At 38.1% G+C, this 12,394-nt stretch overlaps 1 protein-coding gene across 4 annotated transcripts in view; it reads right to left on the bottom strand.

The window, feature by feature from the left end:
• Positions 1–12,394, bottom strand: part of LOC150089733 (chloride channel protein 2-like) — a 564,677-nt gene that overhangs the window by 140,431 nt on the left and 411,852 nt on the right. For all 4 annotated transcript variants that reach the window (XM_090368771.1, XM_090368772.1, XM_090368774.1 and 1 more), the window contains one exon: positions 6,673–6,809. In XM_090368771.1, the coding sequence (XP_090224897.1) occupies positions 6,673–6,809 (137 nt within the window). The remainder of the gene's footprint in view (positions 1–6,672; positions 6,810–12,394) is intronic.

The following is a 12,394-nucleotide window of genomic DNA, read 5'->3' as shown; positions in this document are numbered from 1 at the left end:
TCTCGCTGCATCTAGCTGCATCTGTGCTGGAATGGCTCCAAGCTCTGGAGAATAGAGTGCGGGCAGTGCTGTTGAGATGACTGGGGGCATGGCCGGATCTGTAGTTTCTGAACTGTTCATACCACACCACATAGGCTTACGGTATACTGAGGTTTCCAGATGTGGGCCCACATGTTTTACTAGGACATCCAGGAACGGAAGTGCTCTGTTAACCTCTAACTCTAGAGTGAACTGAACAAACCCAGACAGGGAATTGAGATATTCTAGTAGTGTTGTTTCAGAGCCACGTGGGATGACGGTGTAGATGTTATCAACATATCTGCACCATGTTGTAATAGGTACAGGTGGGTTCAGGAATATCTGTTCTTCTAATTCTTCCATGGCAATGTTGGCTGCTACGGAACTAACAGGGACGCCCACAGCAGTACCATGTACTTGCTGGTATATGGAACCCTCGAAAGTGAAGATGCTGCTTAACAATCACAGGTTGAGGGAGGTACAGATGTCGTCAGTAGACAGTGATGTTCTGTTTGGAAGGTGTAAGTCATTCTCAAGGAGCCTCTTGGTGCAGTGTACAGCCTGCTGGACAGGGATTGATGTAAATAGTGACACTACATCAAATGATGCCATAACAGAATTGTCAGGAATTGAGAGCTTTTTATGTCCTAGTAAAACGTGTGTGTGTGTGTGTGTGTGTGTGTGTGTGTGTGTGTGTGTGTGTGTGTGTGTGTGTGTTTACATAATATAGTGTGTCCCAAAAGTAGTGGACCCATTTTAGATGATCTTTTTTTTTTTTTTAAATCATATGGATAAATCTTTTATTTTTGTTTCAGGTTGTTGGTGTGATATTGAAGTTTTAAATATGGATAGGTGGAATAATGAAGACTGTGCTGCCATCGTATTGCACTTCACTAATGTGGGCATTGTGAAATCTCCGTGTGCATACAGGCGAAAATTTAATGTTCACAAAGCTCCCTCAAAATGCGATAAAATGATGTGTTGACCAGTTTCGTGCTTATGGAAATGTAGGCAACAAACCACACTGTGGATATCCCTATGAAGGGTTTAACAGCACCAGAGGTTTCCCTCATCTCCGTGTAGTTTACATTGTCGTCATGTGATACAGTACACTGTACAGGCCAGAGATTTAAAAGTGTATGGATATTGAGGTATGTAGTCTCGTGTACCATTGTTCTTCTAGCCATTTAGCCACTGGGACATTGATGGGTCCCAACATTACTCACACTAAGCCCCTTGGAGGCAGACCAAGTACACCAGTAATTTGTTTTACTCTGGTAGACCCTGCCACCTAATTTCCTGAAATTTCAGTGGCTAGAGCCTATAAAAAAAAAAAAAAAAAAAAATTGGGGAGATAACGCTAGAATTGGAAAAGCCTGGTGAACGTGGTTAAATTTTGTCAAATTTAAATTGGGACGTGTGGGACATGCACTAGTGTACAGACAGAATAGGGTAGAGACTGAAGGCTGGGGGGAAAAGCCAAAAGTATGGAGACGAAAGAGAAGACAACCCCAATGATTTCCAGTGGGGCATGCCCACCCTACCAGGAGAAAGTGTGGGAGGTAGCAGGGAAGGAAGGAGACAACAAATTGTCCCCTCCCTTCCCCCCACCAGGATAGGGAAAGAAAGTGGGTGAGGCTAGGTGTCCTACCCAGATTGCCAGCTGGCGAGGTAGTAGCTTAGCTGTAAAGTCAAAGTCTCGGTTGTAGATTGTCCGTTTCGGTGATTTTCTTGTCTTATCGTGGTAAGAAGAAGATGGGACTTCAGTCTTGGCTTCAGCTGGCAAAGTGGGTTTCACAAGGTGTATAGCCTGGGCTGCCAACTGACAAGGAATAGGACCAGGGTATGTCTGCCAGGGGCAAAAGTTGATGATGTTGTAGAGCGGATATCATCTTTTAAGGGCACAAAAGGTGATATAGTTGTACACGTTGGCACTAATGACATTAAGAGTAGGAGACCGGCGGAATTACTTGACAAGTACAGGTCACTGATGAAAAAAAGCCGTGAATTAGGGTTGAAATTGAAAGTGTCTGCAATTCTGCCCAGACACGATAGGAGGGAGTATATGATGAGAGCCCTGTCAATCAATTCGGCCCTGGAAAGATTGTGCAGGGCTCAAGGGGTAGAATTTTTTTCAGCCTGGTCTGTACTTGTTAACAGGAGAGACTGCTTCTACAGGGATGGGATACACTTAAATAGAAAGGGTGCAAGAATGTTTGCTGATGCTATCGAGGCAATGTTAGGTGGGTCGGAAAACTGCTAGATTGGGGGGATACAAGGACTAATAGATTAACAGTAGCCACTGGCAGAGGTGAAAGTGATTCTTGCACTGCTTCTATTGGAATGAGCCGCAGCCTGGAAAATAAGATGCAGGATATTTCAGAGACTGCTGGGAATCATTGGGGTACAAGTAAACACATGGGTTGTGTTAGGGTAGCTAAGAAAAAGAACAGGTGCATGTATACTTGTGTGTACACCAATGCTAGGAGTTTAGTAAATAAATTTGATGAATTTGAGGTATTGCTCAAAACATCAAAGGCAGATATTGTGGGGATTTCAGAGACGTGGTGTCACACAGATATAAGAAATGCAGAACTGGAATTTGGGGAGTACAATGTCTACAGAAAGGATAGACAGGATAGGAAGGGAGGAGGGGTTATGCTATTAGTTAAAAAACACATAAAATCCAAGGAAGTGAAGCCAGTCGACATCGCTGGACAGTGCAGTGTCGAGTCAGTTTGGTGTGACATAAGCATTGGGAGATCAAAATTGAGAGTAGGAGTGTGCTATAGGCCTAATGACTCTGATGAGTATAATAAGAAACTGTTCGGAGAAATAGAGTGGGCCAGTAAATCAGAGAGTCTTATAATGGGGGATTTTAATTTCCCAGATATTGACTGGAATTTGGGGGCTGGTCACTCACACAGTAGCAAGGCTTTTGTGGATTTATTGGATGATTGTTTTCTACATCAGCATGTTCGGGAGGCAACTAGAGGGAGTAATACTCTTGATTTGATTATCAGTAGTGATTCTTCATGCATTAAGAATCTGCAGATAAATGAACCACTTGGTGGCAGTGATCACAGTGTGCTGAAGTGGGAGTTACTCAAAGAGGTAACTACCATTAGGGGTAAAGGGAAGGGGTATTGCTTTCGTAAAGGCGACTACAATGGACTGAGACAGTATTTAAATTCTATACAGTGGGATCAACTGATGATATTGCCAACAGCAAATTCAAAATGGGAAGCATTCAAAGAACTTATCGTGGAAGCTACTAGGCTTTACATACCAACTAAGAAATATTGTTCAAGGTTTAGGCCTAAATGGTTGTCAGATGAACTAATGAGGCATATGGCAGAGAAGAAAAATGCATGGGATACATATAAATTAACACGTGACACGGACGCCTATGATAGATACAAGTTGATCTGTAACCAAGTTACAAAGGAGGTTAGGCAGGCGAAGGCAGATTACGAGAGATCCTTGGCAAGGGATGCAAAGAAAAACAGCAAAGAGTTCTTTACTTATGTAAACTCTAGAAGGAAGGGGATGAATCAGATTGGTCCACTTGAGATCGATGGGTCAACTGTTGATGACCCTGCTCGGGTAGCTAACAAACTAAATGAATATTTTGCATCGACATTCACACATGAGGAGTTATTCAGCGAGGGGAATGCCAGAGGTGTATTCAATTCTAGCAGTAAGCTAGAGAATCTTGTAATAACTGAGAGCAAAGTGGAGGAGAAATTGTTGAAGATAAACACAAGAAAGGCACCTGGGGTGGATGGGATCTATCCAGTTATATTAAAGGAGGCAGCAAAGGAGGTAAGCAAACCCTTAGCCATAATTATGAGAGCTTCCTTGGACTCAGGGGAGGTACCCATTGACTGGAGATGTGCAAATGTGACCCCAATTCACAAAGGAGGATCAAAGGCTGACACAAGTAATTATAGACCTGTGAGTTTAACTTCTGTTCCCGGAAAATTAATGGAGGCACTGGTGAAAGAAGCACTGCAGGATCATCTAGACAAGACTTCAGTTATAGCTAGGACACAGCATGGTTTTGTTAAGGGGAAGTCTTGCCTGACCAATTTGATTGGATACTATGATGCAGTCACAAAAGAACTGGATGCAGGGAATAACTTTGATATTATATACTTGGATCTTAGAAAGGCTTTTGATACTGTTGCACATGGAAGACTGCTGCACAAATTGGAGCAGTGTGGCATTGGAGGCAAGTTGCTGCTATGGATAAAGGGGTGGTTGAGGGGGAGAAGACAGAGAGTGGTAATCAATGGACACTGCTCATCGTGGACTAATGTTATTAGTGGAGTCCCTCAGGGTTCAGTATTGGGGCCTTTATTGTTTTCTGTATTTATAAATGATATTGATGATGGTATATCAGGCTTAATGTCCAAGTTTGCAGACGATACGAAGGTTGGCAGGGTTGTCAAGGACACTACTGACACTATGCTGCTGCAACAGGATTTGGAAAGGTTGAGCAGATGGGCTTCGAGGTGGCAAATGAAGTTTAACATTGACAAATGTAAAGTACTACATATGGGAAACAGCAACCCCAGAGCAGCGTATCAACTCTGTGGTACTACACTGACAGTGGTAGAGAATGAAAGGGACCTGGGGGTGGTGGTGCAGGCAGATATGAAGTTCTCTGAGCAGTGCAGACGAGCTGCAAGAGTAGCTCATGGTGTATTGTCAATGATATATAGGAATTTTTCTAGCAGGGATAAGGAGGTGATTATTCCCTTGTATAAGGCAATGGTCAGGCCACACCTAGAGTACTGTATACAGGCCTGGAGGCCTCATTTCAGGAAGGATGTAGAGCTGCTGGAACGAGTACAGAGAAGGGCAACTAGATTGGTGAATGGGACAAAGGGGTTCTCTTACGAAGAAAGGCTTAAGTTTTGCAAATTACAGTGTCTGGAAACTAGGCACCAGCGGGGTGATCTGATAGAGGTGTACAAAGCCTTGAATGGTTTGAGCATGCTTAATGCTAATGGGATTCTTCCTCTAGCTCAGAAAAATCACCTGAGAGGGCATAAATTCAAATTGAGGAAAGACAGATGTAGGATAGATGTGCGGAAATTTGCCTTTAGCCAGCGGGTGGTTGGTGGGTGGAACAGACTTCCATCCCTTGTCGTGGAAGTTGATAGCCTAAATAAGTTTAAGGCTCAGCTGGACAGGTATTTCGAACGAACAGAGGGGTGAAGTGGAAGTGGTTATTTTTATTTATTTATGTTACTTTTTTTTTTTTTTTTTGGCTGATGCTGCATAAGCTTGCTTTCTTGCATCAAATGCCTCTACTAATGCTAATGCTAAAGGTGGCAGCATAGCTGTGGTCTGATTGGAGAGTCCATTTTGGTGTTTGCCTTGTCTTATTGTGATAAGAGGACAATGAGACATCAGTTTTGGCTTCAGTTTGTTAAATTGGATCTTTGTAGAGAAAGTGAAGAGTCTGTTCAGTTTTGTGATCAGATTTTTTTTTTTTTTTCCCCGATAACAGTATAGTGGTTGTTTCTTATTCAGTTTTACCAGTGTTGCTGTTCAGGCTGAGGTTCAGTGCAGGGTTTGTAGTGATGAGGTTGTTCTGGTTATGCTAGGTGGTTGCCAAGTTTCTTGGTTGTGGTATGGTTCTTCACCTTGTGAACAAGTCTTGGGCAAACGTTGTGAATGGTTTGTAGTTCTGTTCATCATCAAGTAGGCAGTGTTCCTGGTTTCTGGGATTGTACTGGAGCTGAGTGATCAGAAGGGGCTCGGAGATCTTCATACAGATGGCAGTCGAGCATGAAGTGGTTCCAGGTTTCTTGGGAGCCACAGGCACATAGAGGGTTGTTTTCGATACCTAGCATGGTGAGTTTGCTGCGGATGGTGCCATGTCCAGTTAGAAGATGGGTAGTTTGTAGTCCATGGTGAAAACCAGGTCGGGGACTTTGGAAAATACTCTGTCGATGCCCAGTATAAATTTTCAAGTTATTTCTCCTTTGGTGGAGGTTGTCCACCTTTCCTGCCAAATTTATTGTAGGTAGGTAGGTAGGTCAGAAGTCTTCTTTTCTCGCTGGGTCTGTTGCTTAATGAATCTATTGTATGGTCGATATAGGTAGCGGGTTTGTCCCTACTCAGTTGGTATTTCGACTCAGTAGGTTGCACGTGTTGGAATTGCATTCCAACACGTGCAACCTCCAGGTGTGTGTTTTAAGAGATTTACTGATATCCAGCCAATTCCTGAAAAGGTGGCAAAGTCATCCCTCCAATTATCATCTTTCTACGCTTACTTCAATTGTTGAAATGTTTCCATTATTTAAAATAGTAAAATTTATGTAAAAAAAAAAAAATCTTGTCCCCCTAGAAAAATGTTGAATGAAGATAATGTTAAAGTTATTAATAATTCCTAGTTATTTGCTAATATAATTTGCAATTATATTAACAAATAGCTGAATTTGCTAACATAAATATATTAATATTTGCATTTTGATTCTTCAACAAATTAGCTTCAAACAAACGTTAGGCAAAACCCGTTTGTATATGCAATGTTTGCTGTCTGATTTGTAGCAATGTAAAATAGCATTTCACTTAATTACAGATGAATTTATAAGAAGTTTGCAAGAAACTAATTATTCTTAATTAAACAAAAAATACCTGAAGATTCTACTAGTGGAAATGACTGTAACCTCTTGTTTGCTTTAAGAATAGTTTTAATTTCCCTGTATGTCGCCCCTTGCCATACATATATGATTTCTCGTACCATAATATCTTCAACGTAGACATTGTGAGCCCTAAAAAAATACAAAAATTATACTAACTACTTCACATAATATAGGGTGTCCCAAAAGTAGTGGAACCATTTTAGACTGAGATTTTTTTTTTAATAAATCATACTGATAAATCTTTTATTTTTGTTTTAGGTTGTTGGTGTGAAATTGAAGTTTTAATATGAATAGATGGAATAATGAAGACTGTGCTGCCGTTGTACTGCACTTCACTAATGTGGGCATTGTGAAATCTCCGTGTGCATACAGGTGAAAATTTAATGTTCACAAAGCTCCCTCAAAACGTGATAAAATGATGTATTGACCAGTTTCGTGCTTATGGAAATGTAGGCAACAAACCACACTGTGGATATCTGCATGAAGTTTCCATAATGGAAAAAAAAAAAAAAAAAAAAACTGAAGCAGCCCATAGGTCAATGTTAAACAGTCTATAGAAATCAATAGGACATTGTTCTCAAGAAACTGCCATACCCAGATCATCTTTGCACAGAATTTTTAACCAAGGTCATATACATAAATCCTTACAATTCAATTATTTCAGCAATATTGCCTACCAATGATACAAAAAGGTTACAATTTGGAAATGAGTTGTGCCATAGCAGAAGGACCAGCTTTTTTCAAAAAAAAAACTTTTACCCATTTTCACTCAGGTGGGTTTGTAAACAAACAAAAATGCCATTTTTGGGCACGAGAACAACAGAAAGAAGTTAAGCTGAGGCCACTTCATGATGCATGGTGCTACGGCTCGTCGAGTATTTAGATCTTTCTTTTTTGAAAATGTTGAAGAAAATGCTGTTACTATTTTTCAGTCATTGGTGAACAATATCACCTAATGTTAATAACTTTTCTGCAGCCATTGTTGGAAGATGAAAACAGGGAGGAAATATGGTTCTGGCAAGATGGAGCAATGAGTCACGCATAAAGAGAAATAATGGCATTACTTCAAGAAAGGTTCCAAAATCATTTGATCTCATGATTTGCTCTTTGGCCTCTGAGATCTACTAATCTCACAATCCCAGGTTATTTCCTTTGGGGTTTCTCAAGGACAGATTATAAGTTAACAAACTGAGAAAAATTATGGCTCTCAAGGAAAACATTCAGAATATAATTCAGGAATTGTTAGTAGCACTTCTTGAAAAAGTGATGGCAAATGAAATGCCCCAAGTGCGATAGTGAGAGATTAAAGAGGCAGGCATCTGCCTAATGTTAATATTTCATACATAAATCTCCAAAGTGTGTACTTTCAATAAACAGAGCAGTTTGTTTTGTATCACATCATGTTCTTTCACAATCTTTAAAACAATGATTTTACTAGTTTTGGGACACCCTGTATTTAAAATTTAAATTATATAAATAAAAAACATAAAAAGAATAAAAATATTATTTTAGGGTAATAAAGTAAATCCCTTATTATTAGCCTATAATGAGATATTCTAGTAATAATGATTTAACAATGAAACTTTTCATTATTTCAACAGGACTTTAAACTGCAGTAATAAAAATTTTCTTAATCTACATATTTTTGCAAATATGCAAACTCTTATTTTTCTTTAAAGATAAGTACGCTATATGAAATAAAGATTAGTAAAAATCTTTATCTGTTGCTACATGTATACTACTTGAAGTAGGGCAGCTCCTTCAGCTGTTTCATTTTTGTAACTTCAACAAAATGTATCATAAAACTTACTTTCCATATGGTACATTATTCTCCATACTGCATCTATTTGGGATCAGCATTTCTAAATCCTAGTTCTAATCTTCCCACTCATTCCTGCTTTAGGTAAAATCCTCAACAACTCTCATTCTTCCCATATCCTTCTTCACTTGAATCTTCATCTTGGGTATGAGAATACAAGTGTGTGGTCAAAGAATTTTGAGCTTGTAGGAACAGATAAGTTTTTCAGAAATTTTTGCCATCTTTCCGATTAATTAATTTGTTAAATAGCGTTTGACAAATCATTTAATTGTCTTAATCACATTCATCTTTAAATTTAGCTAGTAATTTTGTAAATTATGACTTATTATTCATACTGCTATCACATTGGTGTTTTGGCACGAATATCATAACACACAACTAATAGTGGTGCAGTGGAATAGTAGGGTTTTAATTGTGATATATAAGTAGCTCGAAGTTCTAATCGCTTGTAAGGCATTTTTGTTAGCTAAGAAATTTTACTTTTTAATAGATATACGAGGGGTGATCATTTAATTCAAGGGCCGGTGCAAGATTTTGTTTACTGTGAAACTTTTCCATAACTGCCACTAGAGACACTCTCCCTGATAACCACTGAGCAGACTCTGTGTGCTCAATGTCAAGCTAGTGTTGCATGAAGAGTTTTTTAGACACATGTCACTGATGATCGTTTTGCAGCAAGTATCATGTCAGACAGGGCTTGCAAAAATGGCTTGCAAGACTTGTTTAATGCATGGGTACAATGGTGGTGAAAGTGTGTAAAGTTCAAGGGAGAGTATTTAAAGAAGGAGAACTCCATAGAAGATTCAGATTATGACAATTAACAGCAAAGATAAGATCTTGCACCAGTCTGTGAATTAAAATGATCCCTCCTCGTAATGTAAAATGCATATGTTGTCAATGAAATTTAATTTGAAATCCAGTCTATATTTGAAAAAAATTACTAGCATTCTTTTTTTTTTTTTTTTTACAATAATTTACTGCCTTTCTGGTGATAAAAATTAAGAAATCTGCTTTCCAAAAGTCACAGATGAAATGTCAAAAATATATGGATAAGGTAGAATGAAAACAGCAGATGCTGTTAGTGAAAATGAAAAAAAAAAGAGGGAAAAAATAAATAGTGATGGCTTTGAAAAATGTGCCATTTTTTAAAACCATCATCATGTAACTTGGCAGCTGTGTAATTGTTACAAACTATGTAATTGTTTATTATGCTAATTTTATTCTTTTTAATTTTAAATAATTAAAAGAAACACAACAAGACAGAAAATTAAAGAATTTGCTTACTGTGCATTCTTAAGTAAATATACTCTAATAATCAGTTTAGTGGCGTTAAAATTGGTGAGTGTTCATTATGACGCAATGTTTTGAGATTATTTTTAACTATTTTTAATACTGTAAAAAAAAAAAAAATTAACAATTAATAAACATATGCACAAAAACAGTATTTTATACATCAAATTCAGCCAAAAAATTTATTTATATTCTGAACTAATAATCAGCAAACCCATTTTAGCAATCAGTCTAATCATGGCTGAAAAAATTTCAAAACTATGGCTAAAAAAAAAATCCTAATTGTCTTAGGAAAAAACTTATCTTTAAAGGTGAACTTGCAAGTTCTAAGGAGCACTGAGATAAGTAAAGAGAAACTGGAATGTCAATTTCATATTAACTGCCCAGAGACAATTATAAACCATTAAAAACAAATAAAATGTACAGTGTGTGTGTGTGTGTGTGCGTGCGTGCGTGCGCACGCAAACTATTGTTATACCTGTAGAAATAATTACAGGAACTCCCCAACTTACGTAATACTAGACTTGTGGAAATTGACTTTATGTAAGTTTTTGCCGATCAGTGCAAACTTAAATAATTCGTGGAAACATATTCTGCATCTTGTAGGAATAAATGGAGGTATTGTGAAAATATTGTAATATGAACCCAATAAAACTGTTTTTTTTTGTAATTCGTTTCAAGTCCTTGGAAGTTGAAAAATTCGCTATATTACTAAGCTATCTATCTCTCTAAAAGGTCATATTTATAATGGAAATTGCACTACCCTTTCATCATTATATGTTCCCGTTATAAGAATAAATTTTTAACGCCTTTGTGATATTTTTCTAAAGCACATTTCTGGAGGTCACGACTAAAAAACAATAAAAACAATTTGCACTTTCTGGTTTATTGGGCTCTTCCGTTAGTGCATCTAATTATAAACAGGTAGTAAACTCGATCTTATTGCATTTGCAATAATATCGATAACTGCAATTGTGTGGGTTTTTATGCTATTATGGTGAAATGTGTTCCCCTTCACTGAAATCTTCAATCATATAAAAAACAAATTTTCAGAAACTTCTCTTCATTCCTATTTACATATTGCAATGATGAAGGGAAAGCGACCAACGAAAAGTGCAAGTGGTGGTAGTGCCACGAAACGATACAAAATTTAGAAATGAAGATGAAAATGATTAAGAAGTACGAAGCAGGACAAAGTTTGTCATCTATTGCAAGGGAATTAGGTCTCGCTGCTTCAACAGTGAATACTATTTTAAAGGATAATGCGCATATAAAAGAAAATGTCAAAGGGTCAACACACTTATCACAAAACAGCGTTCAGGTGCTATATCAAAGATGGAACAGCTATTAATAATATGGATGGAAAATCAGATTCAGAAGTGAGTGCCCCTGAGTCTAATGACCATTCAAGCAAAAGCAACAAGTATTTATAAAGATATTAAGGATAAATACAGCAAACCCCATCCCAAGTTCGTGGCAGGCAACAAGTAGTTTAATAGGTTCAAGCATCGCACTGGTTTCCACAATGTTAAAACATGCGTTGAAGTCGCCAGTGCTGATTCTGCAGCTGCAGAGAAATTTTGTGATGTGTTGGAAAAAATTATTGATGGAGGCAGTTATTCAAAGCAGCAAAATTTTAACATTGACGAGACTGCTCTGTATTGGAAAAAAATGCCAGATCGAACATACATTGCCAAAGAGGAAAATACAATGCTAGGTTTCAAGGCAATCAAAAGATAGGGCCACACTCTTGCTTGGGTTTAATGCAGTGGGAGATTACAGATTAAAACCACTGCTTGTGTACCATTCTGGAAATCCTTGTTCATTTAAAGGCATCAATAAAGCCACCCTATCCATGCATTTCCGCTCGAACCAGAGAGAATGGATAACAATATCTCTCTTTGAGGATTAGTTTAAATGCTGCTCTTCATTCCCGAGGTTGAAAAATACTGTAAAGACAACAACGTTCCTTTCACGATTTTGCTTCTATTAGGTAATGTTCCTGGACATCCTCCGAATCTAGATGATTTCAATTCGAACATGAGTCATATTTTTTTTTAAATTGCATGCTTTAGTAATTTTTCCTGCGCATGAGATAAAAAATTGAATAAATACAATAAATAATTCTATTTATATGTCCGTTGAACATTTCTTTTTTGATTCAATCAATTCAGTGAGCAAAGTTACGAGTGCTGCACAAGCATGGGGGAAATTCCCTGACTTATGTAGCGTTCCACAGAACGCAACCCTTACGTAAGTCGTGGAATTCTTGTATGTAGTTTTATTCCCTGGATTGGAATAACAAGGAACACATCACTATATATCATGGCATCGCTATGTCACAGCATTGTATACTGTGCATAAAATGATGTGACAACTCCATTTAGCACCAATTTAAGGAACAGGTCGACCATCACCAATCCAGCCACCAGTAATCTGGTTCCACTGCTAATTCGGACATAATTTCTGCGAACGTAATTTCAAATTTCCCGGGTCAGTACACCGACCTGTCACTACTGTTTTGGTGGCAATGGTTGCAGCATCAGCTGTTGACGTGAATTCATAAACACTGGCAAGCCATTCCCACTTGTTTTTCTGCATTTAT

Source organism: Mastigoproctus giganteus, chromosome 2 (assembly GCF_048544385.1).
Source record: "Mastigoproctus giganteus isolate SK-2022 chromosome 2, ASM4854438v1, whole genome shotgun sequence".
NCBI lineage: Eukaryota > Metazoa > Arthropoda > Arachnida > Uropygi > Thelyphonidae > Mastigoproctus > Mastigoproctus giganteus.
The sequence above is the reverse complement of the archived record's forward strand: the minus strand, read 5'-3'. Positions and strand labels throughout refer to the sequence as shown.